Raw genomic sequence first — 19,793 nt, forward strand, 5'->3', positions numbered from 1 at the left:
TGTGTGTGTGTGTGTGTGTGTGACTGTGTTCTCATTGCACTATACAAATGAAGAAGTGGCCTTTGGTATAATGTGTACAAATATGTTCTCCAGCACTGATCTGACCACATAGGAGAGACAGACTCAGAGAGTCTGAATCAAAGAGAAAGAAAACAATATACATATTTTAAATACAGGTAGCATAAATAAAGGGAACTCCCACAACTGACCATAAGAATGAGCAGAAAACGGACAAATTGATTTTAACTTTGTGGTGAACTCGCTCAAATATTAGAAGGACATGAAGTCGAAAATAAAACGTTGGCACCAAATCTGTTACCTGACCAACATATGACTTGATTGAATGTCTGCAACATGTATGTACAATGTACCACTTCTTAAAACAAGCAAATATCTATCTGTCCAATAAATCCAAATTGTAAACAAGTAGTGCTGGAACTTGGGTAGATTCAACAAATACCTTCACCAACTGACCAGTTTACTAACCAGATGACCATTTTATGATGGAGATGTATTTAGGGCTTGATTTCAGGAAATCCTGTTTCAGAAGATGCACTTAAAGAACCAAAAGTTATTATGCAGGCAAAGAGGCCAAATTAGTACCAGGAAATCATGAAGCATATGACAGACAACAAACGTTAGTTGCAGATCTTTTTAATTGATCAGATTATGTGACTACAGAGCAGCTTGGGGTTAGTGCACCAGAGACTCATATTTGTGTCATTTTTTGGAGAGGCAAAACTAAATGATGCCACTGTACAAACAGAATCTTACGGCCACAAATAAATTATCAAATAATAGGAGAAAAATTGCACTTTTTTCAAGTTTGAGACCAAATAAAGACCTCCCAGTCATAGAAATGCATGACGTTGTAGTTATCACATTATCAATCTCATGGCAAGCATTAGTCATCTGAAAGATTCCAACACATAAGGTAATGCTTATGCTGTAATATTACATTGCCATAACTATAAATTGTCTTAATAGTGCACTGTACATGATTTTTTCACAAAAAGGCACCATGAATCATCACCATGTATCTAGTAGGGGGGGAGGGGGGGGTATGGGGCGGGATAAAGAAAAGATAATGGCATATTTTGTTATTTGAACCTCACAGTGAAAAGGAATGCCAGGTTGTTTCATAACATCCTGTTTGGCAGAAGTAGGACATTTCACTGACCAGAGGCACACATGCTGAATGAAGTGAATCTTATGGCCAATATAGTAGTAATAAATTTGGGATGCAATGTGTTAAGTGACAAATGTGTCCGACATCTTTTGTTTCATTCTCAGTGTACATTTAAATTTTTGCCAAAAAGGAACAAAACAAAAACGCAAACCTTATTGTGGACATATTGACATGGAAGCTTTGCACTGTATGTGTATAGGCACGGTGCAACATTATTTGTAAAATCGTATGTACTTTCACATGACCCAAGATGTTCAGAAAACAGCAGATGCTTCAGTACTCCATGTACAGATTAATAGCAATGCGACCAACATGTTAAGCATGGGCAAATTAATGCAACAGGACAAAATGGCACCTTCTTTCTTATGTGAGGAGAATTCCAGACTCTTGCAGAAGAACATTCTCGCTGGTTAAAACTTAAAAGCAGAATAATACATTCATAAAGCAGATAACCAGATGGGTTTGGGATGGGCCTCAGCCTTGCAACATCTCTTCAGTCAAACCATTGCACTGAACAAATGTGTGACCACACATAAAACTCTTTTTCCTGGATATGAAATAAATCAAATATTTACATAACTATTTCTTTCCTCAAAATAGGACTGTGCTTTTAATTAAAAAATAATAATTTAAAATTCAAGTTCATACATAGACATTCTAAAAAGCATTTTTTTTCTGTTAACCAAAAATTGTACAAATCACTCATGTGCTGAAGACATACTGCAGTTTTTGTACTATGCGTAGGCTGATGTTTTTTTGCAAGAGCGTTTCTGCATTGAATAAGCTGAGACACTTAAGCCTGATTTATACTTCGTCGTAGGATGGAGTATAAATTAAGCATAAGGCCACTACATGGCTCAAGGGAATCCAGCAATGCCCATACTCGGAAGGACACTTGTAGAAATAGTCCCAATTCACCTCCTCATGCGCTACCATGTGCTCTCTCTCCCCACTCTCTTCTACTTTCCAATAAACAAGATGGAAACTATTGTGCAAGGAAACCAGGACATAAATATTGAAATGCTTTTGGGATTAACTATTTCTTCCCCATTATTGTGGCACTGTTACAGTGAGAACTGTTAGTCAAGTCAAACCAGAACAAAGATAAATGTTGTGAATATTATACTATTTATCACACTCTTCAACTAGTAGGGGTGGGAAGGAAATGAACAAATGATTTTTGATTGTGATTTTTCTTCTTAAGCAATACATCTGATGAGCATGGAATTGTTGAAAGGCAAAATATTTTATCTCTCATTTGAACCTAACCTACTTATACACATAAAACAATGCTCAATGGATTTCCATTGTCCATTGTCTCTCATCTTGTAGACATCTTGTAGAGATTTTATATCAGGTATTAACCAGGCACCATTAGGCCAAATGGTACCAATATAGGCAGTTTTTGTGAACTCCTTGATTAAGATTGAACCATTATTTTCCTACAGAAACAATGTCAGTAAATGTCAATTGCAATCTATCAAATTGAGTTAGTTAAACATCAACAGCCATCAAAATACGTGTTTAATCCTGTACCTGTTAAATCCCACCCCTGTACTAGCTTTGAAAAATATGCATTCAGTCATTTTGTTCCCAAAATATTCACCAAAATACTGTAGTGTAAAAAACAAGATACTTTCACTGGATGATCCCCCATAGTTGCATGCAGCATTTCAATTGATCTGTCAGGGAAACTGGCACATAGAATGTTCAATGAAGCTGGAAAGAACCACCATTAATCTTGCTCAGTGTATGACTGACTAACAGTATGAGCTTATCCTTTACCTACTCAGCTGATGCACTCCACATTCAGGCAACAAAAATGGCCTTTTCATTGCAGACCAGTTGGAGACTGTGTGTGTATGTGTGGCAGAACATTTCATGGCATGATTTGAACCACATTTAGTTTGGTATAAACGACACTTTATATGTACAGGTCAGAGCAACAGTATCGTCCACACTGGCATTTTATGAAACAGTCCTCTGTAAACAATAAAACGTTTAGCAATTTGTAGTGATTTCTCTGAGGTACGTTTGAGATTCCTCTCATTTTGTCCCCCAAAAAGTTGTCATTCCAACCAGGATCATAAAAAAGGGAATACAAGTGGTCCATCAGGTAGTGTGAGGGGATTAGAGTTGGTCTCGTCTCAGTGGCTACCTCTGTACCACATCACTAATCTCCTTGATACAACTGTGCAGGTTGTCCAAAGCAGGGCTGGGCCCCAGGCTGCTCGACCCCCCGCCTCCAGACGAGGAGGCCCTCAGTTCTTGCAGGTTGAGCTCCAGTTTCCCCACAGCCTCCCGGAAGGCAAACTTGTTCCTCATCTGAGGGATGCAGTCCACATAGCCTGAGCAGTAGTCTAGCAGCTGGTGACCGGCATCCAGCACCTGGCTGCTGGAGGTGCATTCCGAGCTGGCATGGAGGGCACAGCTCAGGCACTCGGCGCATTCCAGCAGCGCCTCGCGGCTCACCCGCTCCAGGGGCACCCTCTCCGCTTGCTGCCTGGTCCGCCGCAGGGCCACCTTGGAACCAGTGGAGGGTACTGGGTGTGAAGCTGTGGCAATGGGGGTTGCACCATTAGCTAGTTTGGTAGGAGTTGTGTTGTTTGTGGTGGAAGAGGACGAAGGTGCGGGAGGCACTTGTGGTGGCGGCACGGACGGTCGACCCGACCCTCCTCCTGATGTCCGCCCTGACCTGTGACCCTTCAGTGTGTCGCCGTTTACCTCCACAGTTGCTCCTAACTGTTCCTCCCCGTCTCCACTGTAGGAGTGCTGGAGGCTGCGCACGGTGGGAGGGGGAGGGGGAGCACATTTAGGTTTGACCAATCGCGGCCGGTCTCGGTCCGCTTGGTGCTCAGAGAGCAGTTTGAAACGGTTGCCCTGAGAGTCTACCCCCACCAAGTGCACGTCGGCTGGGCTATGCTTCAGCGTCGGCGAGATCAAGACCGGGACCTTATGATTGTGCGGCGGGGCACCCGCAGCAACCGGCGTCCCCAAACCCGTTTTAGAGGGTGAAGACCACCCCTGATGCCTGTCTTGTCCCGCCACACTCTCCTCTCGCCCTTCCTTGACCCGAGATAAACCGTCTGATTCCCCCAACTCGCCTCCCACCCCTGGCGCCCTCACCCCACCCGCTGTGCCTCGGGGTAGCAGCTTGGCTTTGGGCCTCTCCCTGATTTGTGCCGTCCCCTCGTCCATCCTCCTAAGCAGGGCCTCAGAGGGCCGTGCTGCGCCGTTCTCCGGCTGGGAGGTGGTGGAGGAAGTCCTCTCCAGAGGGGGCTTTGTACCGCGGTTCCTGGGTAAAGTCAGAGCCATGCGCTCCAGGTCAGGCAGCCCGGCTGACATGGAGGAGGTAGAGTTAGACCTGGGGAAAGGCTTGGGCCCTCCGACCATACTACTGCCATCATCCGAACAGGTTGACTTCCCCGTCCGTAGTCCAAGGGTCTTTTTGATGAGTCTAGGGGTGAAGAAGCCAGCGAGGCCACCCCAACTGCTGCTGCTTCCCACCTGGGAACCAGGGCCCCCACCAGTAGGCTTCTGTCCAAAGGTAGCCCCACAGCAGCGAGACTGGGCCTGGGCGGGCTCCCCAAGGGAGTGGGAGGGAGAAGGGGAGAAGCCCCCAAGGGTGTCTGTCTGAGAGAGGGGAGGAGCGCTAAAGGCAGCCGTGGGCTCATATTTCTTATGAGGTTGGGTCTCCATCTCCCGGAAGGAGCTGCTCCTCTTGGGGGGCGTGGGGAGATTCTGTTGTAGCTGGGAAGATGGAGAAGAGGAGGAAGAAGAGGATGAGGAGGATTTCTTCTTCATGAAGGAGCTGAAGAAGCCAGTTTTTCGGTCCCGGGTAAATGTGCCAGTGTCCTGCACGTCCTCCAGAAGATTGCTGGGAGATTTATCTCGCGGCTGCTGTTTTCGTGGCAGGGCTGGTGAGCTTCCCGTTCGACCGTCTCCTCCCAGCAGAGTGGACGCCAGACCTAGAACATGATGAAATGATGAGTTGGTTGAAGTTTGCATTGTCCCAAAATTGGGAAATGTGGTTTACGACAGGCTATTAAATACACAGTATATGCTAAGAATAAACAAGAAAGAAAATAAATTTTATCAACGTGCAGAAAATGGGGGGCACATCTGTAACATTAAATATAGCAACATATCTTCACTCGTTATTCATAATATCCGGCTAGAAATATGATGTACATGCTACTGTATATGCCCCTGGGATCTTTCAGGCTTTCAATCATTTGTTTTATATATGTATTAACATCATTCACCCTGTCAGGCAAACGTCAAAGTAACAGAAATAGCAAGAGATATTTCCATTCCCCCACTAAAAGACATTATTTTCCTCCACGGGGACTTGTAAGGAGGAAAAACGTTTTAGGAAAGGATATTGACATCTTTTGACACTGTGCCAGGTGAAAAAACTGAAACTAGAAGCCAATATGTTGGGCTCTCATCATTTCATCAAGCTTATGTAAGATGGGATGAGATTCATAATAGATGGATACCACTACCAGGATGAGTAAACATGGCAAACAAAAATGAAGTACATTCACTCTCACAACATAGGATACTGCACAAAAAATTGTTATATTACCAAGCTACTCTAGTATTAATCAGCTCAGGAGACAGGAATAGTGAGATTTAATAATTTCCACTGACAGCATTTCATTGGAGGCAAAATATTTATGTTTTGAGTTTTGTTTTAGCTTACTCAAATCAAATTCCCTCAACTGAACTTTGTGGCAATAAAATAAACTTAAATGATGCAGGCTCTGCTATAACATTTCCCTGCCTCATTTTTTCCAATGTACGGTAAACCTTTCTGATTTACATCAGTGTCTATGGAAAACTAACAAGGAGACGTTTTGGGAATGGCACTGGCTTCTGGACTTTGGGAAGTTGGAACGTTTCTTTATTACAAAGAGTGAGAGTGTGTGTGTGTGTGTGTGTGTGTGTGTGTGTGTGTGTGTGTGTGTGTGTGTGTGTGTGTGTGCGCTCGCAACTCTCTCTCTCTCTCTCTCGGTTTGTGGGCGTCGGGGGGTTCAGTAACAGAGGGTCTGCCCATCTCTCCAGGTCTGAGACAAGCCAAAAACAACTTGGCTGGGATTAGGAGGGAGAATCCTGAGATAATTTATCAGCTTCAGTTCTAGTGTTGCATCAATGTTTTTGTCTCATCACTTCCAATTTCACTTGTTTATCCCGTATAAAGTATCTCTCCTTATTGGATAAAATTGCTATAGTGGCTTGAAAATGTATTTTGTGTTTACTAAAGAGCTGGAGAGACTGGGAAATTGGGGTTTAGACTAGTCATTGGTTAGACCAGTCATTAGTCCTACAACCTATCTCAAACCCTCACCTCCCACGGGGCAGCACGCCTAAACCTAACCTTAATCCTCTCCCAACCGTTAACGCACCCCTCACCAACCTTAATCCAGTCGTTTTAACGCACCCCTCACCAACCTTAATCCGGTCATCTTAACGCACCCCTCACCAATGTCTAACCAATGACTAGTCTAAACTAAGTATGTACCCTAAATAAACCGCTGAAAGTATTAGCATAGGTTCATTTTTAAAACAGTAGATATATATATATAAAAGCTCTTCATTCATCACCTTTATTCAAATCACACACAATCACAGATTTAATTGGAATGGTCAGGTTCAGGTTCATTTATTTGTTCGTCACTGAAGGGCGATTTGGTGTACAGCAAAGCATCATAACAGGCAGACAGTTTTAATGGAAAGTTTCACACTGGAATCTGAACCTGCTTTAATAGTATTTAGCTATGGCTGGACACTGCAACCTGCATTTACTGCTATGCATTGTAAGGCCTAATTCATAGATGCATGCCGGAAATAGCCTTGTAGAGTAGACAGGCTATTTCCATTGCTGCAACATGATGCACATTGCACAACCACGTGTAAATATGGTATAACTGTGCTGTAATGCTGTGTCAGTGAAGTGACAGCCTGAATTGGCTCATTCTGGATGTACGGTAGTTAATGCCAGTGAGCAGCTGGGACAGGTGGTCAGTCTGCCAGGTCGATGACTGCCATTCTCTTGAGGCGGTGAGCCTTGCGCCGCCGCAGTGGACCGACCGCTGAATGCACGCTGTCCGGTGTACCTGCAGGAGGATGACTGCTTGTACCGGGGCTGGCTGTACCTGAGTGACTGTGTGTCCCTGTCCCTTGGTCCGTCCGTCCGTCCAGACCACCCTCGATGTTCTCTTTGTTTTCTGTGTGCTTGCGGAGCGTGCGGCACTTTGAGGGTAGCAGAGGCGTGTCATGGCCGAAGGAGTGCAATGGCCCCCCGTGACCTGTAGAGGCAGTCTTGCACAGCTCCTCAGCTACCTCTGCAATGGTTGAAGGGGAGAGAGTTCAAAACCCAAATAAACTTAATAACTACTTAATAACATAGCTAGCAACATATGCTTATTACTTGCGAAAGCAGAGTGAGGAAGTACTGCAATCGTCTGGGTATGTCAGTGTTGTCCGTCGGCCAATCAGGGACCACCATTATTGATGACGTAACTAAGGTACGGTTGGTGATCGGATGGGTATGTATGTATGTACGTATGTATGTACAGTATGTATGTATGTATGTTAAGAATGTTGGTCCCTTATTGGCTTTTGCTGTTGACGTAACAAAGGTACGTTTCATGGTTGGTATAAGGTCAATAACGGGTCTAAAGGATTTAGAATCGCAGTTGTAATAGACATTAGTTAGTAGCAGTACTTGGGCGCTCTGCTTGCGCACAAGTAGGCAAGTTGGCACCTCGACAGAGTGCATTTCTAGTTTTATTTACATTGTAATGACTTTACCTTTTATGTTTCATCACTATGCCAATAAACTAATCAATCAATCAATCAATCAAATAAATCTTGAATCCTTAAGATTGCATACTATCAGAGCTCCTGAGTGTTATCGTACCTTCAGAGATACTGGAGTCATGGAACATGGTCTCGAAGGCTTGGTGGGTCTCAGCAAATGAAGGCCGGTCCAATGGGCTCCACTGCCAGCCTGGTACACACATACAGTACATAATAGGAAATTAAAGTCACCCTGACAAAGCCCACTGGGTGCTGGGTCACTGTACAAAGACTTCACATGCAGTACAAGTATTATAGGTGGAAACGTTGATTTTATTAAAAATCTTGTGTACATGATGAAGTATAGGAACACCAATCTTGTTCTTCCTTTATAAAACAAAAGAGGGGATGTAGCATCCAATATTTTTATAATTTTAAATGAATACAAACTCAGACAAGGCTTATGAAACATACTATATGAGAGAAGCCTTTGGACAGGATTGATGGTATCCCTTTTCAACCATTTAGTCGGGTAGGTATGGCAACTACTTACATGCCCTCATGAGTTCGTAGACCTTAGGGGGACATCCCTCAGGCTGCTCCATGCGGTAGCCTTTCTCCAGCAGGTCATAGACTTGAGACAGGTCGATGCCCGGGTACGGTGACATCCCATAGGTAGCAATCTCCCATAGGAGCACCCCAAACGCTGCAGGGAAGAGGATTAAGAACATTCATGAGTTAAGGATAACATTTATCAGCGAGTAGTGTGTGTTGTGTATGTGGGTTTCATTTCTCACCCCAGACATCAGACTTAATGGAGAAGGTGTTGTACGCCAGGCTCTCAGGTGCGGTCCATTTGATAGGGAACTTAGCGCCTGCATGGGCCGTGTAAGTGTCTCCAGTCATTAGCCTGCTCAGACCAAAGTCTGCTACCTTCACCACGTGGTTCTCCCCAACTAAACAGTTCCTCGCTGCCAGGTCCCTGAAAGAGGAACAGAGGGGGGAATTTTTTTAATTCAAAATGCTCTCGTTCACATACAATTAAGTCACCCACTCCCTTAGCCTCAAGTGGAATCAACTCCAGCAGGGACAATGACATGTACATGCACGTACATACCTATGAATGAAGTTCTTCTTCTCCAAGTACTCCATGGCGGAGGAGATCTGCGTGGCCATGTAAAGCAGCACCACAGCATTCACTTCTTCCCTGTCACACTCTCTTAAGTAGTCCAGCAGGTTCCCATGGGGCATATACTCTGTCACTATATAAAAAGGAGGCTCTAAGGTACACACACCTGGGGATGGGGAAGTGGTTAAACAGAAGTCAGAACACAACAGCCAACTGCTGATTAGAATGAAGGGATTATGCTAATGCTTGGGTGCCATACTATAATGGTAAAATAAAACCTAGGCTCCCAAGTGAGTTTCCGGGTACTGACCTAGTAGTTGAACCAGGTTTGGGTGTTTCACCTCCTTCATAACCGCTGCCTCCTTCAAGAACTCTTCCACTTCCATGGTGTCTTCCTATCATAGGAAAGTCATAGGAATTTAGATTATCATAGACATGCAGTTGCATAATTCAGCCAGTAGGTGGTGATGTGTAACCACCATTGGAGCTTTCCCCCAGTCAAGTCACAGCTGAAAAGGCTGCAACCATGCAGAAACCTCACTTTCCAATTTTTGGTAATACATGGGACAGAAGTGCGATTGCTCTCACAAGCGACAAAGACCATTTAAAATCCACATCCAAGCTACGGGAGGCGCCTGCTAACCTTGAGTGTTTTCACAGCTACGGTGAGGTTGTACTTTTTCCACACGCCCACATACACCTCGCCATACTGGCCGCCGCCCAGCTTGTGCTTCATGGTGATGTCGGTGCGCTCCATCTCCCACTTGTCATGGATGGGTGACACGCCGTACACTGTGGGCTTGTTGCACTTGGGCGCCGGGTAGTGCAGTGTGGTCACCAGGCCGTCGGCCACGGTCGAGTGGTGGTGAACCAGCTCGGCCAGGGTGGCAAACCGGCTCTCAGCCGTCACATACACCTGGTAGTGGACAACAAGGATGAAGAATGCAATCAGGTAGCGCCATGTCAAGTCACCTATAACCATAATCCTAATCCATAAAACGTATGTAGGAGCAAACACACAATAGACAAAACAAAAACAATGGGGTAACCTCAGACTGAATTAAAACAGCAAGAGAAAAAAGGTGAGTTTTTACATTTTATTTAAAATTGTCCAAGGTAAGTACAAGTACAACCACACACTGGGCAGAATTAAAAGGGGAGAGGAAGATACGTTTATATGAATAAATAAATAAAATAGCATTGCGATGCAATATGTAGTGAGCTTGTAAATCTCCTATTTTCACAATTTCTAAACTGATGTTTCACCTATAATGCCCAAAATAGAGACACCACTTTTGAAAGTGTAACACCGGCTCCTCCAGCACCTACCTTTCCATCAGAAGAAGTGTTGATCCGGTAGTGGTACACACGGCCTTCGTATCTCAACGAGATGGACAGTTGCCCTGGGCTGCTCTCACTCTCTCGCACCAGGAAGCTGCCATTGATGAGAGATGAGAGCAGGTACTCGGCAGCGCTGCGTGACACAGGCCCATGGTACCAGCTGTGTTTCTCCAGGCTGTTAACGGGCGTGATGTAGTTGGAGGGCACCCAGCCCTGACCGTTCTTAGAGCGCACCTCGCTCCACTCGCCATTCTGGTTGTAGCCCAGCACGCGCAGCTTCTCACCTGGAGACACGAGAGAGAAACAGATGGACACTCGTTAGGTGACGTGAATTCACGAAGCTCCAACAATAAAGAACAACCTTGTACATTGATCAGGTGGACACAATTGTGCCCTTAATTGTTCAACGAGCGGTTTAATGAATAGTTTCTTTCCAAGCGTTTATAGATACGCATACTTAACAATTCTATATGGTCTACTCTGCAGACAATTAACATAGTTTTAGTTTATCATACAGTTTGTTTCATTTTTTTTAGTAAGTAAAATAGTAAGTAGTCTTGGGAACCTGAGCCATGTGGCCCACAGGGCAGGAGCCCATTTCCTGTGTCTGTAGTGAAAGGTGGCTTGATGTACAAGTACAGATCCCACAGCCATGATGTACAAGCACACCCACTGGACAAGAAGCTAGTATGTCGCAGGGATATTATTATTAAGTATTAAGTAATTACGCAAAACAAAACTTTCATCCAGCAACTGATGCCATCTTACATTTTCATCTAACTGGGTTGTCCAAAAACACAGATGAGTGATACAGATCAGGCAGGTGTAGATGATAGCATCATCGGCGTATAGCCATGGTTACAACACATCCATAACAGATAACACATCAGATCCACAAGAGGACAAGAGAGAGATGATGTGCCTCCCACTGAAACTACATCAAAAGCGGTGGAACAATGACAGGGCAGGGCATGCAGCATATCTGTCATAGAGGGCTTGGCCAACTAGGCATGTAGGGACTCGGTCTGTTGGTTGCATGTTGACGTCAAGTGCTGGAGAGGTAAGAGGGAGCGGCAGGCTGGTGTGGTAACATGCAGAAGGGGAGATGCATACGACTTAAAAGTATCTAAAATGACAGCTGCAATTGCTAAACATGTAGCCACTGCTGTATCCTAAATTACTATTAGTTTTACTTGCTTTAAATAGAAATTAGCAACATCATTATTGTCATGGTTTTTTATAAATTATTATCACCATCATCACTTTGCTAGTCCACATCCTGCCACAGCATGGGTAGAATGAGATCCTGTATGGAATGGAGAGATAGAAGGATGAAGGGCCCTGGCAGGCAGCAGCAAGTTGAGCTGGCAGACAGCAGGAGGACAGGGTTGCCCGGGGACGGGCAAAGGAAGCCCCGGTCTAACAAGTCATACTATCACACTCCTCAACTCTGCCTTTTCTTTCTGCCCGTCTGCTTTCATCTCCTCCATTTGCCTCCTCTGTCCTCTCAGACTAAAATCTCACAATCATTTATTCTTTAAACCTGGCCCTCCAGCCCACGCAAAGACTAATTGGTGGTGACATATTAAACCACAGCTTCTTTTCTACTTCCGGAGGCCTTAATGATAGCTTTTTTTTTTTAATCGTGAGGCCATCACCAAGCAACATCATCATAATACCTATATGGGTTGTGTATTAAGTACCATTAAGTGTTAAGGAATGTAAGAGAGCAAACAGTGCAGTACTTATTTCACTAGCCGCTCTGCTTAGTGACAGAACCACCACCTCCCAGAGGACATCATTTACCAGTTAACCAGTGATACCAGTTCCTGTCCCATTATTATTTTATTCCTTTAATTGAATAATTGAAAATGCATCTTAATTAATTAATGTTCTTTTGGATTATTGTCTTACGAATCGATGCAAATTTGAACATCCAATTGATTTGTTATGATCAATAGTATTGTAATAGTATTTTAGTAGTACAACAGTGTCACACGGAAATGGAGAAATAGCCAATCTACATCTACAAGCTCACAATTCCTCACATAGCATTAAGAGCTTGTAGATCCGCTTTTTTTTTGGGAACTTTCGATAACTTTAAATTAATTGTTTTTGTCTCTCCCCCCCCCCCCCCCCCCCACCCCCCCGATTAAATCGAAGTTCGAACACACATACAGTCATAACGATCATACATTAGACACAGAGGATGAAGCTGAGACCAGCCCTCCTACCCACTAGTCTCCTCTGTGTCTGTCTGCAAGTCTGTGGAAGTGGAAACAGTGACTGAGTGCCCGCAGTACGCCTCACAGTGGGAGCCATGTGTGCACTGCAGTAACACAGGGTTCAGGCCTGGTCTGGTCTGGTCTGGTCGGACTGGGCGTGGAGGCAGTGATCAGCCCCAGACACAAGCTAAGGTCCTTAGATCGACGCTCATGCCGGCTGCCTTCATCCACCTGTTATTATTCCAGCAGATTACATATTCTCTACATACTAACGCAGCAGTTAAGATGAGGCCAGCCATGGGAAAGATGGAAAGAGAGAGAGGGAGAAAAGAGAGAGCAAGACGGGTCAAATAGGCATGGCTTCCCTTTGCAATCTGTAGCTGTAGATAGATAATGAACTACTAGGTGCAGTTCAGTGGAGCGCACATCTCTGTCAGAGAATCTTGTGTCATCAATATGTCATATTGACAATGTCCAAATATGGACTTCCACGTGTTCCATATTATGTTCTTCCACATGTTCCATAATATTTTGTTCAAGACTGATCGGTGGATCAGGCAAACAGTTTTATTTTATTTGTTTATTTAGACGGGACAGAACATTTTAATGAACAGTACATAAAAAATGTAGCGTAAATACACCGGATTTAGCAGGAATGCTATGGATCTCAGGTTAGAAATTCACAAAATGTTAAACATATTTGGGATTTGCGACAGACGCACATACATTTGGGGGACATACATACAGTACATACATACATGGATGTATGCGTGTGTGAGAGAGACATGCAAGCCCACATGAATGTGTACAGGCCATAATCTCAAATTCATGTCATGAGTCAGGGTCTAAACATCACTTCCATCCCAGGCAGCTGTTGTGTTAAGTATTAAAATGACGGACAATTAACACACTCTGCTATGTCCAACAACATATTGGCTATGGAGACAAACCCGGCTGTCTGTGGATAATATTATTAAGATATTTTAAGCTCATTACTCAGGGGTTGGCTTGGTTGACGGGCTAACTGCTGCCGGGGCAAGAGAGACAGCAGAGGCTTAGACTGGATAGAGAGAGACACACACACACACAGTGGGGATTAACAGATAAATTAACTAGGAGATATGGTAAACTGATGGTTATCTTGCTAAAGGTCCTTACACACTATTTTGCGAGATTAATTACCATTAATTCAATATGCTGTTTGAGTCATGAGTACATCCAAACAGAATGCAAATAGTCTGTTGTGATAAAACTACATAAATGTGTTTCCCGAAACAAGGTAGAAATAAAAGCATCAACATGCATGGATCAACTATATGAATAGTTTAATGCAAAATATTCACGATATTTACGATTTTCAGGTTGATTATTCATCATGGTGTGTAAAGCCCTTAAAAGGGATATTTCAATGGGTAATTTTATTGTCTAGAACAACAAAAACGTTATAGGTGAAGGCACACTCTACTCAGGGAGTCTTAATAGTCTCTGTGGCTGATGGGTGCAGCTTCTTGAAGATCAATTAAGAAAAAGGGAATATCAGCAGTCCGCACTCTCTTGAATGAAGTTTATGAGTTTCTTTATTCATATAACAAAATCACAGCAACAGTCCACCTAGAGAAACAAAGGCGTTTCGGCACACAGCAGGCCTTCCTCAGCGTTTAAATAAAAAACTGTGTGCCAAAATGTGTTCGTTTCTCTAGGTGGACAGCTGCTGTGATTTCGTTTTATGAAAATTCGAAACTCATAAGAAACTTTATTGTGTCCTCTCCTCCGCGTCATCAGTGCCCATACCCGAGGCGGGGTTGGCGAAAGGGCCTTTCTGTGTGGAGTTTGCATGTTCTCCCCGTGTCCCCTAGGGTAGGTACCCTCACAAAAAACATGCAGTCACTAAACTGCCTCCCCCTGGCCAGCTGGGGTGCCCAGGAAGGAGCAACTTGGACACTCACGCATGAAGGAAGCATGAGTTCAAGTCTGTTGCTCTCCCCAGGCTAGCGGAGGGTGTGTAGAGCCCAGGATCACAATAGATAATTGACACAGGGGTGAGAAATGGGTTACCAAATCGAAAAAAAAGAGAAGGAAACTTTATTCAAGAGAGTGCGGATATTCCCTTTTTCATTTTATTTTCTACTCAAGCTTTTGTGAACGCCCCATACAGTTGAAGTTGCTCGAGTCAGCAATTAGATTGATTGATATTCATTTTATCAGACACTCCCAGTTGCCCATCCATTGTAACTTCAAAGTCCATTTTAACCATGGTAAATAATGAGTTTGAAGTGGTTTGTATCGGAACTTAGGAAGGGGGCGTGTCTGATAAAATAAACATCAAATATCTGAATACTGAATCAAGCAACTTAACCTGTCCAGGCTGCTCCCAAAAGCCAGAGTGGACGGTAAAATAACCCAAAATTGAAGAGAGAGCCTGAGACTGAAGGAGTGAAAGCTACTGCTGCTGTTGTCAGATGGTGAAATTACCATGCATGGGCAACCTCTACTGATACCCAGCATTCCTCTGGCATACCTCAGCTTCTACTCATTCCGTCATATGAATTCTCTAGGAGTGAATGGCATGCCAATAATTTGTCTGGCATAGAAATCATTGCTGATGACTGGGGTGTTTGAGTGCTGCCATGTAAAAGGACCTCTCTTTGTTGTAGCTGTAAATGCCAGTAACATTGCTCATCCAGATGAGATTTCTACAGGAATTACTGAATTAACGAGATCATCAATAGAGTATCATCTCTCAGTGAAACCAAACACAATCTCCTTACGTGCGTCTTTCAGACCTAGTTTCATGACTAGGCCTATGCATCCATACTGTATCATTTGGTAGCTAGCTCACTGCAAGTACTGACATGCTGCTAGAAGACTCTTGCGGATTTGACGTCAATGCTAGTATGAATCTATCGTTTCCCTTTCCTTTTCATCTTGGGTTGTCAGGAAGTAGCTAGTAGGTTCAAGAGTTCCCCTTACTCATTCATTATTTAGCCCATACCTTTGGTGATGCTGAGCGTGTTGTCTCCACTGGCCACAAAGTCATAAAGTGCAACAAAGAGGTTGGGGTCGCTCTCGGCAGCCCCCAGCAGGTTCTCCTTGGAGCTCCAGCGCACCGCCTCCGTTAGTGCCGCAGAGTCCAGGCCAAACGGCCGGTGGAGAGCTTCTGGAGAGACGGGGGAGGACGATGGAGAGAGAGACAGAGGAAAAACACTGTGAAATAGATGATTTATGCATATTGACACTGCGATCAAATCTCACCTTGAAGTCGGTGAACGTAAACGGTGTGCTAGGAGCACACTTGCAGATGTGCATGCATAAAAACGGACCAAGACTGTAAGCAAAACTAGGAGATTTGCAGATTTGTGCATTCTCTGTTTTCAACTTCTAGCTAATAAAGAATGTCTCTGCTGCGCAAAATAGAGCTGCCAGTGCTGATTATACACAAGCTGGCCAGATCACTGTCAGTTCATGATAAGTCTAAAGAATGAAAAAACAGCTGTGTTCCCGGAGTAAAGAAAGACAGTTAAGGAAAGAGAAAGTCATTTTAATCAAACAGCAGATTCAGATAGTAGATGCTGTAAATGTCCGACCCATTGAGCATCCTGTGGTCTGCGTGTCTACCTGTCAATGTTGGCTCAGTGTGAGGCCAGGTCAGGGTCGCCCATTCTTCCTCATAGCTGCCGCTTGCCCGCAGGCACTTCAAAAGCATTCCTCTGATCTGTTCCAAGAGTGTAGCCCTGTGTCTAGCCCCAACAGGTAAAAACTGATCTGGGAGGGTTGGTCTGTAAGTGAATATAAGGCGAGCAGGACCGAGGCGGGGCCAATGACAAGTGATACCAAAGATTCTCTTTTGTTTCCCACAAATTTCCTACATTTCGAAGGAAATTCACGCACATACAATACTGTACATACGTGAACACGTACACATACATACAGAGTAAGCCACAAGTGTGCATACTACACACACACACACACACACACACACACACACACAAAATACACAACAGCTGCTAGTAAACTCCACTGCATGCCTCAACAGCTGCTGAGTGAGTGAGACAGTGGGCAGTTGAAATAGAAGGATAACACAGTATAGTGTGCAGTACAATAGTTTTTAAACCAATAACTATTCACTTTCCTGAGAAATATGAATATTACTAATATTACTATATTATTATAGGACAAAAGGAACTGCTGCTTGCGATTAAGAAACTAGAGAAAAAATAAGAAAGGCTTCTGGGATAAACACATACTTATGAAAAGTAAGTTGGTTGGCTTGCTTATGGTACTGATTTTCCAATGAGAATGGCTTGCTACAAGGCACACAACTGTCCATTCCTCTTACCTTCTCAACATGTGTTGTGTACAGTAAGTAAATAGCTTAAGGGAGGGATTCTAACTTTAGATGCAGAACTTTTGTGCCACTGTCCATTGTTAACCTACACCACGTGGCAGCATTATGCCAGGGCCAACACAGCTGCCCAACTGCCATTTGAGCTCTTCAGGGTTATAATATGTTAACTAACCCCAACACTACAACATACAGACTTATACACTATCCATCATGCAGAATATTGCTGCTCATTGGTGGAAACCTATGTCCAAAAGCATTAACCTGTGTTACAATGGATCCATTGTAGTAGTTATTTAGTCAAAAGCTTGTTAACAACTTCCATTGCTTCCAAGTGTTTAAAAACCGACTGACTTAAGTTACCACTTTCAACATGGTGTCACCATTGGGTCAAATGCATAAGATGTAAAAGATTCTCAAAAACACATGCGACAAATTGTGAACTTGTAGACCAGGCAAGTTTGCTACTTTTGTACAATGCGGTCATATATGACAGTATGAAATGGGGCCTTAAAGGAAATAAAAAGTTGAAATATAGAGATACAAGGCTTCTGCTCGACAGTGATGATATGCAACACTATCCTCAAGGGGCAGTTTAGCCTTTAGACTTTTGTCATTGTGTGTGCAACAGTAAGGCTACAGCCATGACATGATGAGTGATGCAAGTTCAACTACACACCTATAGATCTGACTGACTTTGGTTCTCTTACCTTTGTTCTGGACCAACTTGCATTGCAGTGCGGCCGTGGCCGTGACCTGACTCAACCACAGCTCCCAGTACATCTTCTGCTCTGGTATGTGGTCCGTTACTGTCACAGTAATCCACTGGGTCCGTCTCGACGACAGAGCCTCGGTCTCTTTAGAACGCTCTCTGTCACTACGCAGCGACTGGCCAACCTCTAATGCTAAAAACTATGACCATGAGCTTACATTTTCTGAAGCCCCCCCTCACTATGAGTATGTTCAGAGACGCGAGGGAGTCAGAAAGAAACCCAGACCCCTCAGATGAAATACTCTGCCCACGCGGACCCTGGATTAGAGCGTCTACACCTCTGACGCTCCAGCTCACTACTGCCTTTGATGTGGCCAGGAGGAGTGAGGATTTCCAAGGTTCATCTGGGGAGAACATAGAGCCATGACCGCTGCTCTCTGTGGTTGGACGCACTGGGAGGCAAATCCAAAAAACGTGGTCGTAGAGGCCAGTGGGAGAAAGAACGTTTGCGAAGGGATGGGGGAATACAGAAGTTGGGGGCAGGGCTGTGTGCATGGTATGGAGGAAAGATGAGATGAATCTGCTGTGTGGGTCTCCAAGAGTGTGTGAGTGAGGCGTAGTCCAGTCCTGTGGTCTACAGCAGATGGCACGTCTCTCCTTGGGGGGAGAGATCCTATTGACCCATGCTTAGCTTGGAGAGGAGTGTGTGTGTGTGTGTGTGTGTGTGTGTGTGTGTGTGTGTGTGTGTGTGTGTGTGTGTGTGTCTGTGTGTGCATGTGTGTGAGACTGCAACTGTTCTATGCAGCCTAGGACAATGTTTCCTGATATCCTATACCAGTCTTCCCTGGTATGTTTAATAATGCATTCTAATAATGAATGTAACCTATGTACACATATACTAATACAGTAGGTATGAATGTATGCTATTGCTTGTTTCTATGCAGGCTAGGACAATGTTACAAAATAGCCATGTTCCTTGGAATGCTTAATCACACCAAACTATCGCTTTTTGTTACACGCTTTATTACACTCAGGAATATTCCTGAGTATTGAAGGCTTTGCCTGTCTGCCAAAACACGGCTGCATGGTTTCCATCAATCCAGTGCCTATGTAAATAAAAATCACACCTGTCTGAAGTGAGGGGCGCTCTAATCATGCTATGATTAGGTGATGTAATGAATGATGATGTAAAACAAACGGTGTCAAAACAAACATTAAATTCTCTTTATTGGTAATGGGATTTAATGTTTGTGTTAGGGACAAGATGACCTAAATTTTCCCTTCATTGTCAATGGCGTTTTTAAAACAAACATTGAACTTAAAACAAACATTAAACATTAAGCCCCTCAAAAATCAGACCTGTGTGAAGTCAAGTGAGGAGCGCTCTTATCATTATACATCATCTCATGAACTGTTTATGTGATTGGTTAGCCGATTTGCTCGTCTACATATGATGTACATTTTTCCTTAATTGACAATGGCATTTAATGTTAATGTCATATTTGACGGACATTTGATCTAATTTCTCCTTTCATTGTCAATGGCAAATATTGAGACGTGTGTGGACAAAAGCTGTATATAGGAGGGCCCCTCAAAAAGTACCGTAAAGAGTCATCTCTGAGTGCTGCAATCTTTCAAAAGTCGTATGATTTGTCACACGTTGCCGCAGTGAAATTTGATCTCCGCATTTGACCAATCTCTTGGAGCAGTGAGCCACAGCCGAGGAGCGGTGAGCTGCAGCCGTGCCGCGCTCGGGAATAATTTTGAATAGTTGATTAAGACCCCCCAATCCAACCCATTGATGCTGAGTGCCAAGCAGGGAGGCATTGGGTCCCATTTTTACAGTCTTTGGTATGACCCGGGCCTGGGGATCGAACCCCGACCTCTCAGTTAGTCAGTTTCAGGGCGGACACTCCCAACTACAAGCCCACTGTCTGGCATTGTCCATGTATATTTATTATTTACTCTCAGGTCTCATCCAGTGAAACATGAACATTTAAAATAGAATCTCCCTGTATAAATACAATCACATGGGTTAGGGGTTAGAA

General features: G+C 44.0%; 1 protein-coding gene across 5 annotated transcripts in view; it reads right to left on the bottom strand.

Moving 5' to 3' along the window:
- Positions 1 to 1,771: 1,771 nt before the first annotated feature.
- The window catches only part of abl2 (c-abl oncogene 2, non-receptor tyrosine kinase), a 36,959-nt gene continuing 18,937 nt past the window's right edge, over positions 1,772 to 19,793 (bottom strand). The window contains exons 1-11 of one of the 5 annotated variants that reach the window (XM_083767757.1): positions 16,307 to 16,437; positions 15,684 to 15,848; positions 10,455 to 10,750; positions 9,769 to 10,041; positions 9,436 to 9,520; positions 9,114 to 9,291; positions 8,794 to 8,978; positions 8,550 to 8,702; positions 8,118 to 8,207; positions 7,351 to 7,539; positions 1,772 to 5,157 (exon numbers count right to left, since the gene is read on the bottom strand). In XM_083767757.1, the coding sequence (XP_083623883.1) occupies positions 3,344 to 5,157; positions 7,351 to 7,539; positions 8,118 to 8,207; positions 8,550 to 8,702; positions 8,794 to 8,978; positions 9,114 to 9,291; positions 9,436 to 9,520; positions 9,769 to 10,041; positions 10,455 to 10,750; positions 15,684 to 15,848; positions 16,307 to 16,394 (3,516 nt within the window). In that variant the 5' untranslated portion in view covers positions 16,395 to 16,437 and the 3' untranslated portion in view covers positions 1,772 to 3,343. Of the gene's footprint in view, positions 5,158 to 7,311; positions 7,540 to 8,117; positions 8,208 to 8,549; positions 8,703 to 8,793; positions 8,979 to 9,113; positions 9,292 to 9,435; positions 9,521 to 9,768; positions 10,042 to 10,454; positions 10,751 to 15,683; positions 15,849 to 16,306; positions 16,438 to 19,793 lie in introns of those variants that run through there. The other 4 variants (XM_083767758.1, XM_083767756.1, XM_083767755.1 and 1 more) reach the window with 4 other exon arrangements.

Source organism: Protomyctophum parallelum (genome assembly GCF_964188405.1).
Source record: "Protomyctophum parallelum genome assembly, chromosome: 6".
Taxonomy (NCBI): domain Eukaryota; kingdom Metazoa; phylum Chordata; class Actinopteri; order Myctophiformes; family Myctophidae; genus Protomyctophum; species Protomyctophum parallelum.